At 54.9% G+C, this 9,225-nt stretch overlaps 1 protein-coding gene across 1 annotated transcript in view; it reads left to right on the top strand.

Moving 5' to 3' along the window:
- The first annotated feature begins 222 nt into the window (after nucleotides 1–222).
- The window catches only part of HDGFL2 (HDGF like 2), a 16,230-nt gene continuing 7,227 nt past the window's right edge, over nucleotides 223–9,225 (top strand). Inside the window, exons 1-4 of the mRNA XM_069589404.1 lie at nucleotides 223–397; nucleotides 2,781–2,857; nucleotides 2,952–3,090; nucleotides 8,253–8,444. Coding sequence (XP_069445505.1) covers nucleotides 326–397; nucleotides 2,781–2,857; nucleotides 2,952–3,090; nucleotides 8,253–8,444 — 480 coding nt within the window. The 5' untranslated portion in view covers nucleotides 223–325. The remainder of the gene's footprint in view (nucleotides 398–2,780; nucleotides 2,858–2,951; nucleotides 3,091–8,252; nucleotides 8,445–9,225) is intronic.

Raw genomic sequence — 9,225 nt, 5'->3', positions numbered from 1 at the left:
GGTCACGCCCCCTTGGATCTACCCGTTATCCAATCCCGTTAACTTGTTCTGCTCCAACCCCTCTTCTCATTGGTCTCCTTGTGCCTCTATCCCCGCACGTGGTTCTGAGCGACGTCGTCGCCCGCCCATGACGGCTGGAAGGCGGGACTTCCTGCGGGGTGCTGGCCAATAAACACGCTTCGACTCGCTACCCCGGCCACCGCCCCCGCCCCCTCGACGCCCTGCTCCCGCCCCCGGCTTTGCCTCCCGCTGCCGCCGCCTCAGCCGCAGCCGCTACCGCTGCCGCTGCTGCCGCTTTCCGCGGCCTGGGCCTCCCGCCGCCAGTATGCCGCACGCCTTCAAGCCCGGGGACTTGGTGTTCGCCAAGATGAAGGGCTACCCGCACTGGCCGGCCCGGGTGAGGCCGCGAGGGATATGGGCCAGGCGACGGAGAGTCGGGGGTGGGGGGTGGGGCAGTAGGGGCCACGGCCTGAAAGACTTGGACACTGGAGGTCTGGGGGGCTCTGGGCCTGAGGAACCCGCGCGCCCGGAGTTTGGGGGGACCTGGGCCTGGGGGATCCGCTTGCCTCGAAGTGTGGGGGTCCCCAGCCTGTAGGACCCTCGCGCAGTGGTTGTGGGCGAACCTGAGCTCGGAGGTGTGAGCGTCCTGGACTTGAAGAATTCGCCCGCTTGGGCTGTGGGGGGAACTTGGGCCTGAGGAACCCTACCTCCGGGGATGTGGGGTGTCCTGAGCCTGGGGTCCCAGAGCCTAGGGACATGGTTGTTGAGGGACCTGGGGCTTGACGGACCAGGGTTCAAGTTTGAAGGCGGTGAACGGAGTTGAGGAATTTGGGATTTGAGGAGAGAGCCCAAACTAAGGGAAGGAGGTGCCCCAGAGAGAAGGATATCTTTGAGGGGACAAGAGGAAGCCAAGTTCTGAGGGGAGTCCTGGAGAAACATGTGAAGGGGTCTAGGGTTAAGGGTTCCAGTAAGGGAGAAGAGTTGAAGGTCAAGGTTGAGACGTGCTCAGGAGGGCTGGTGCTTGGAAATAGGGCTGGGGGCTGTGTTTACAAGGTCGCTGGAGCTGTGGGGGACTTGATTTGAAAATATTAGGCATCAGAGACCAGAGATTGGAGTAAGACTTGTTTGGGGGACCCTCGGCACTTGTGCCCTGGGAGGACACCCCTGCCAGACCCTGGGGGAGGAGTCTGGTTGGGGCATGGAGTTGGGGGTAGGGGGTGGGGAGGAGGGTTTGGGATGGAGAGAGGCCTGAATCAGAGAGCAGCCACTGGTACTCAGGCTGGAAAGAGAGTGCTAGAGGAGGGGGTTGGGTCAAGAGGACTCTGGGGATCCCCTTTGGAGGAAGCTGGGATCCAGAGATGATGCGAAGGGTCCAGGTCTGACGGAGTCTTGAGCAGGAGTCCCAGATTTCCAGAGTGAAGTTTCAGGCACTGTTTGTGGGGCAGGCTGGTGTGGAGGAGGGGCCCTGAGGTTATTGTCATCCCCGAGTCAAAGTCACCCCAGGACCAGGGTTAGTGGAATATGCACTGTAGGACTGAAGGAGTTTGGAGGGGGAAGCAGGTGAAGGATGAAGGTGAAGGTTCGTCAGGAACAAAAGTGGCCTGGGAGGTTCTCTGGGATGCCTGCCCTGCCTGCCTCTGGTGGAAGTAAGCAGAAAGGCATTGCCCAGGGCTGGGTGTTTGGTTGCAGAGAGGCCACCATAAGATGCCAAGAGTGGGCTCAAGGACCACTAACCAGGCAGTGCTGAGAGTGGTCCACAGCTGGTGGTGCTGCTGCCAAGATGTCTAGGCTTCAGGCTCAGAGGCAGGTCCTGGGTTAGGTCAGAGCAGAAGCAGGCCTGGAAGACCTGGCCAGCTGGTCTTCAGGGTGATGCAGTTTGGTGATGCTTGCAATGGACATGTGGGCCCCCAGGACTTTGAAGAGTAGCCCAGAGAACTGAGGAAGGATGTTTGGGGTAGAGGACAGGGAAGGTTCCAACTGCCCAGGCTGTGAAGAGGACAGGAAGGAATTAATGGGGACCAGAGAACCCATTCTGACCTGATTTGCTCGGGCTTACTTTCTTGGGGGCACCAGAGTGATGAAACTTTACCGACACTTCCTTTCCTCCCAAAGTACCAGTTTCTCCCTCTCCTTCGCCCCCCCCCCCACCCCGCCTCCACCCCCCCAACCCCCCCCAACCCCCCACTGCCTCAGCTGGCTCTGGAAGCCCAGAGAGCTTCCAAGCACCTGATTGGAAGGGAAGGGGCTGCTAGCTTTCTGTGGGGAGATGACTGACAACTGCTGGAGCCCATGGGCCTGCAGGGAGAGGGTGGGACTTCCTGGATGCTCGGCGCCTGTCTCCTGCAGCCCACCCCCTACCCTCTGCCTCCTTGGAGCTGCCAGCTGCAGCCTCTGGGAGCCGGATCACCGATCGCCTCTTTGGGGGAGGGCGTCCCGTGCGAGGGCCCTGGGAGTTCACAGAAGCTGGTCTTGGACCCACCCCCTGGCTGCTTAGAGCTTTTGGCTTTGCCCAGGTGAAACACCTACCTTGGGGAAAGAGAGAGCGGGGGAGGGTGGGGGGGTGGACGACGACACAGGTATGCAGTGTTTCTGGGGGGGAGCACTGCTCAGAAGAAGGCAGAGGCCTAATTAGAAGGTGATGCGTCTTCCTCCCTGAAAGGGCCCCTCCCCCCAGCATGCTTCTCTCCAAGTAACAGCCGATTTCTTACGGGTTTCCTGGGTCACTGGGTGAAAGCTGCTCCCCACCCCCTAGCTGGCCTCTCACTGGCCTCTTCCTACAGATCGATGACATTGCCGACGGTGCCGTGAAGCCCCCGCCCAACAAGTACCCCATCTTCTTCTTTGGTACACATGAAACGTAAGTGTCCCCCACTGGGGGGTGGCTTCTTGCTACCTGGTGCCTCCAAGGTGGCCTGGCTCACAGGGCCTGGCCCTGTGTTTCCTTTCTCCAGAGCCTTCCTGGGACCCAAGGACCTGTTCCCCTACGACAAGTGTAAAGACAAGTACGGAAAGCCCAACAAGAGGAAAGGCTTCAATGAGGGCCTGTGGGAGATCCAGAACAACCCCCACGCCAGCTACAGCGCGCCTCTAGTGAGTCCTTGCCTGGGGAGGTGGCGGGCACGCGGGTGCACCCGGAACCAGAGGTGGTCTTAGCGCGCCTCTTGTGAGTCAGGGCGGGGGAGGCGGCGGGCACGCGTGCACCAGGGAGGAGAGGTGATCTTAGCATGCCTCTGGTGAGTCCGTGCAGGAGAGGGCAGCGGGCACTCATGCACCAGGGACCAGAGGTCGTCTTAGCTTGTCCCATCAAAAAGGAGCAGCCTCTGGGCCAGGGCTCCTCCCACTGGGCACTGCTGACATTTAGGGGCCCAGTCGCTTTCTGTAGGGGGCTGTCCTGGGTACCATTGGGGAGGGGGAAGCATCCACAGCCCCTCATCCCCTTGATGCTGTTAGCTTCTCCTTTACCCAGTTGTGCCAAGCAAACATATCTGGATGAATTGCCAACTGTCCCCTGAGTCAGGTGGAGGCGTGCAGGGTCCCACCCTGCTTCCCCCAGACCCACAGCTCTAGAATTAACCTGAATGTATAGCAGTGTTGTGAGAGCTCCTAAGAAACCTTTTGTTTTCTAAGGAAAAAAATATTTTTCTTTGAATAACACCGTTTCCTTCCCCCCTTACTGCCAGGTTTCCAGACACGGGAAAAGGGTGTAATGAGAACTCTTGCTGAGGTGGGAAAGAAACCCTAAGAGTCACAGAGACAACATCTGAGTGCCAGATTACCATCTGAACATCCAGGGGAAAAAGGGAATTTAGAGAAGCTGAAGTTAAATTTGTTTTTAAAAAAAAAAAGTCATGGGAAGCTGAGGGCGAAGTGGGGGATGGGTGCCTCGCTCAGGGTGTTTGGGGGAGTAATGCAGAGGGGGTGGCGGGGTGGCCTGGCCTCAGGAGTTGTGGGCTCTAGGTTGGCCGAGAGACTAAGCAAATTGACTGCAGGGCTCAGAGCTCAGCTGTTAGGGAAGAAATGGACATCCGGCGTGGTCTGTGGGCAGGGAAACGGGAGTCAGAGGATCTGTCTGGTTTCTGTGAATGAAGGTCTGTATAGCTCTGCAGCATCTGGTCCTGCTTGAGAACACAGGGTCTCGAGATGGTCTTCATGTGCCTCTCCTGTGGCTCTGTCCACCCACCTACCTGGCCCACTCTCCTGTATAGACAGACCCCTGGGGCGTGAGGGCCATGGACCAGGCTGGGGATCAGGAATCCCAGGTGAAACCGACGCACCTCCTGGGAGCTCACTGTCCAGAACTCAGGAGTCCATTCAGCGGATCTCTCCTCTGCTGAAGGTTTGGCAGGCCCACCCTTCCTGCATGTGTGTGCTCTTACTTGCACCTCCTGTGAAGAGTCTGGGAGATGGATGTTGCCCTTGTGTTGGTGCCAGTCTTTCTCCCGGCTTTGCATGTTCCCAACTTGGGTAAAGGGATTGGACATCCTTTAAGGTAGTTGACGAGATCCTTTTCTGGCCCCAACCCAAGTTCTAGTTAGTCTTGTCTTAAGCTTCTCACCTCCTGGTGAATCATCGCACCACTTAGTATTTATTACACACCCTCAGCCTGTAAAGTACAGGATAGATAGATGCCTGCCCTCGAGGAAATGAAACTTGAAAACAGTGTGGCCCTGATACTCAGTCATCTCCGCACAGACTCCCCAAGTTGAGAAGTTGCTGTAACGTATTACTGCTGTCTGGTTCTCGGACCTGTCAGTGCTTCCAAAGCGAACAGTGGTTTCAAAACATGGATCCCAGGGCCCCCACCCTGGGAGGTTTAGGTGTGGTGGTTTAGGGCTGAGGCCTGGGCACCTCGAGGCTTTTCTCCCTCATTGTCACTTCTCCCGGGGCCCATCCACAGCAGTCGTCTGAAAGTGCTGCTTTTTGAGGGTGCCCCAGCAGTCTGTCTTTTCATCCTATATGTTTTTAGTTTATTTTTACATTTCAGGTGGGAGTACAGACTCCTGTACAAGACTGAAAAGTACAAAAGAGCAGCCACTCTGTCTCCCTTTTTTCGTAAGGTAGCCCCAGCCTCCAGTTCCTTGTGTTTCCTTCCAAAATTGTGTGTTCACATAGCACTCTGCATAGCTGCCTTTTTGGAAATGCACTTGGCCTTATTCCGCACAAGTGGTCCCCTTTGTCGTGCAGAGAACAGCTTCATTTTTTTCGACAGCCTTCACTTGGTGTGCTCCCACCAGGAGCGTGCGGCCGGACCTGTTCCCACGTCCCCCCGCCAAGCCAGGAAGTAGGAAACAGTGTCTCAGAGTGGTTCTGTGTCCCAGCTGAGATGGGCTGTGGAGGTGGGAGGTTTGGCAGCCTTTTCCCCGCTTTACAGCTGAGCACACTGAAGCCCAGAGCATTCACTGGATTGCCCAGAGGGACCTAGCTAGAATGTGAGACCTGGACCAAGGGCTGTTACACTTTTGCGGCTGGTCACTCTGTGGGGCGTCCTGGGCACTGTGGGCTATGGAGCAGCATCTCTGGTCCCACCCACTTGATGCCAGGACCCCCCTCCCCCACCATCTTGATAATCCGAATGTCTTTAGACATTGCTAGATACCCCCTGGGGGACAGAATCACCCCTGGCTGAGAACCACTGACCTAGGATCCCAGTTGATACCTCTTGGTGACCTGGCAGAAGAGGAGATGAAGGGACCCGTCCCACTAGCCGGTTCGTGCTGCGCTGGGACTCAAACCCAGGCCTCACATCTCCTAGGCTGAAATGCTTTTCTGGCCAGTGCAAGGTGGGTGGGGTCCTGGCAAGGCAGGCAGGCCCGGAGACTGACCAGCCTCTGTCCAGCCCTGACCTGGGCCCTCCACCCTCCTCTGGCCACCTGGCTGCTCACCCTCACTGCTTCTGGCTCCCAATTCCTAGCTTCTATGGTGTTTCCCGTCACCCTGGAGGCCCCGCCACACACACACACCCTCATACTCTTCTCATTCCTTGCTTTTTCTCAACTAGCATGACCCCTCACTGTAATCACAACAAGGAAATGTGGCCTTTTTTAGTTTTTTCCCCCAATGGTTTTTTTTTTTTTTGAATATTTATTTGGCTGCATTGGGTCTTAGTTGCCACACATGGGATCTTCAATCTGTATTTTGGCATGTGGGATCTTTAGTTGTTGGATATGGGGTCTAGTTCCCTGACCAGGGATTGAGCCTGGGCCCCCTGCATTGGGAGCTCGGAGTGTTAGCCACTGGACCACCAGGGAAGTGCCCTTTCCTGCCACTTTCTTCTCTTCCCTGCACCCCAGGCACACCCACCTCTTTGGTTCCTAAGGAGAACTTCATTCATGCCTCTGCTCTACAGTAGGACCTTATTGTTGTTGGTATGCTGTTTTGTTTGTTATTTGAGGCATGTGGGATCTTAGATCCCGGACCAGGGATTGAACCCATGACCCCTGCAGGCGAAGCATGGAGTCCTAACCACTGGATCGCCAAGGAAGTCCAATGAAAGTGAAGTCGCTCAGTCGTGTCCGACTCTTTGCAACCCCATGGGCTGTAGCCTATCAGGCTCCTCCGTCCATGGGATTTTCCAGGCAAGAGTGCTGGAGTGGAATGCCATTTCCTTCTCCAGGGGATCTTCCCAACCCAGGAATCGAACCCTGGTCTCCCGCATTGCAGGCAGACGCTGTACCGTCTGAGCCACCAGGGAAGCCATATATAGTAGTTTGCATCTGCTAATCCCAGCCTCCCAATCCTCTCTCATCCCCCACCCCTGGACAAACACAAGCCTGTTCTCTATGTCTGTGAGTCTGTTTCTGTTTCATCGGTATGTTCATTTGTGTCATACTTCATAATTTAAAAAAAGTTTTTATTGGAGTATATTTGACTCACAATGTTACGTTAGCTTCAGGAGTACAGAAAACTGAATTGGTTATGCATATACATGGATCTACTCTTTCAGATTCTTTTCCCATTAAGTCATTATAGCGTGTTGTGTAGAGTCCCCTGTGCTGTGCAGTAGGTCTTCATTAGTTGCCTCTTTTATATATAGCAGTGTGTACATGTCAGTCACAATCTTCCAATTTATCCCTCCTCTTCCCCTTCCCCCATGATTATCATAAGTTCATTTTTAACATCTGATTATATTTCTCTTTTATAAATAAGTTCCTTCGCACCATTTTATAGATTTCACATATAAGCAGTATCATATAGTACTTGTCTTTTTCTTCCTGACTTGCTTCACTTAGTATGGTCATCTCTAGGCTTATCCGTGTTGCTGCAAATAGCATTATTTCATTCTTTTTCATGGCTAAGTAGTATTCCTTTGTGTGTATATGTGTGTGTGTATATATATATATACACACCACATCGTTATCCATTCACCCATCAGTGGACAGGTTGTTTTTCATGTCTTGGTTATTATTGTAAATAGTGCTGCAGTGAACATTGGGGCACATGTATATTTTCGAATTATAATTTCCTCTTGATATAAGTCCAGGAGTGGGATTGCTAGATCCTATGGCAACTCTGTTTGTAGTTTTTTTGAGGATCCTTTGTACTGATTCCAATAGTGGGCTGCACCAGGTTACATTCCCACCAGCAGTGTTGAAAGGGTCTCTTGAAATGGCCGTGGCTGGTCCCCCACTAGATTGTAAGCTCCCCGAGGGCAGGGCCCACACCATGTTCTCCTCTGGGTGGTGCCATCCTCCCGGCACAGTGCCTGGCACCTGGCCTCTGCTCACAGACGAGCCCAGCACTCGGTGAGCATGGGGCAGTGCTGTCTGTGTTTGCTGTCTCCTTGGCTGTTACTGCCTGAACTGATGCTTTGCATAAAACAGAAGTGCCTTGAAGTTCACCTCAGAGGTCCTGTCCTAGGTCGGTCTCCTCCTCATCAGTACTTGGAATACTTTTTACAAAAGTCAAACCTCCGCGGACCTCCTACCAATCTGGGCACTGGCCTGAGTACGCCACTCTGTCTCACCCGACCACAGCCCTGTGAGACCAAAGCAGTCCTGTCCCAACGGCTCAGATGTGGGAACGGAGGGCCAGAGGCTTACGTCACTGGCCCAGGGTTTGCCCTCAGATCCCGCAGTGCCCAGCACTCATGGGTCCATCTCGCCCTCTGCCTCAGCCCTTGGAGCTCCCTGGGCCTCAGTTCCCCCGTTTGGAGAGCAAGCAGACCGGATCCTGACGCTCGAGACCCGGCCAGTGGATGCGGTCTGTGCAACAAGCTCTGTGGTGACCTGCTGTCTCTGTCCCCCACCCCCCAGCCGGTGAGCTCCTCTGACAGCGAGGCCGCTGAAGCGGACCGGGCAGGTGGCAGTGAGGATGATGAGGACCGGGGAGTCGTGGCCGTCACAGCCGTGACCGCTGCAGCCACCAGTGATAGGATGGAGAGCGACTCTGACTCTGACAAGAGCAGCGACAACAGCGGCCTCAAGCGGAAGGCTGTGGCCTTGAAGGTAGGGACAGGGCGGGCATGCCTGCCTGTGGGGCCTGGGGCCCTTCCTCTTCCTCAGAGGCCCCATCTGGCCGCCTTTTCTCCCTCCTCGGCCTTTCCTTGTGGTTTTTAGTACATTCACAAAGTTGTGCCAGCGTCACCTCTGTCAGTTCCAGAACTTCCCATCACCCCCTAAAGAAACCCCATCCTCTTTGGCAGTCCCCCATGTCCCTACACACAGCCCCTAGTAACCACGACCCCACTCTGTCTGTGGATCTGCCCGTTCTGGACGTTTCCAGCAGTGGAGTCCCACCCTGCGTGTCCTGCGTCTGCTGCTCTCCCTGAGTACCGTGTTCTAAGAGTCCATCCACGTGATAACGAATGTCAGGGCTTCTCTCCTTTGCATGGCTGAGAGATGCTCCCAGGTGTGGAGGGACCACATTTATCCATCATCTGTTTCTGGCCATTTGGGATGTTTCCACTGGGGGACCATCACAGATAACACAGCTGTGAACATTCATTCATGTACAAGAGTTTGCGTGGACGTGAGTTTTAAATTCTTTTGGATGTATTCTCTTTCCTGCTTCCTCCCAACCCCTTCCTCTGCCTTGTGACTGCTTCTGAATATTCGGGTGCAGAGTGAAAGGGTTAGGATCTAACAGCAAATTCTTTTGATGGAGGGAGGCATTCTTTTATTTATTGCCCTTGCCACACAGCATGCGGGATCTTAGTCCCCCAACCAGGGATTGAACCCGCGCCCCCTGCAGTGGAAGTGCAGAGTCTTAACCACTGGACCGCCTGGG

The sequence above is a fragment of the Ovis canadensis genome, chromosome 5 (assembly GCF_042477335.2).
Source record: "Ovis canadensis isolate MfBH-ARS-UI-01 breed Bighorn chromosome 5, ARS-UI_OviCan_v2, whole genome shotgun sequence".
Classification (NCBI taxonomy): Eukaryota; Metazoa; Chordata; class Mammalia; order Artiodactyla; family Bovidae; genus Ovis; species Ovis canadensis.
The sequence above is the reverse complement of the archived record's forward strand: the minus strand, read 5'-3'. Positions and strand labels throughout refer to the sequence as shown.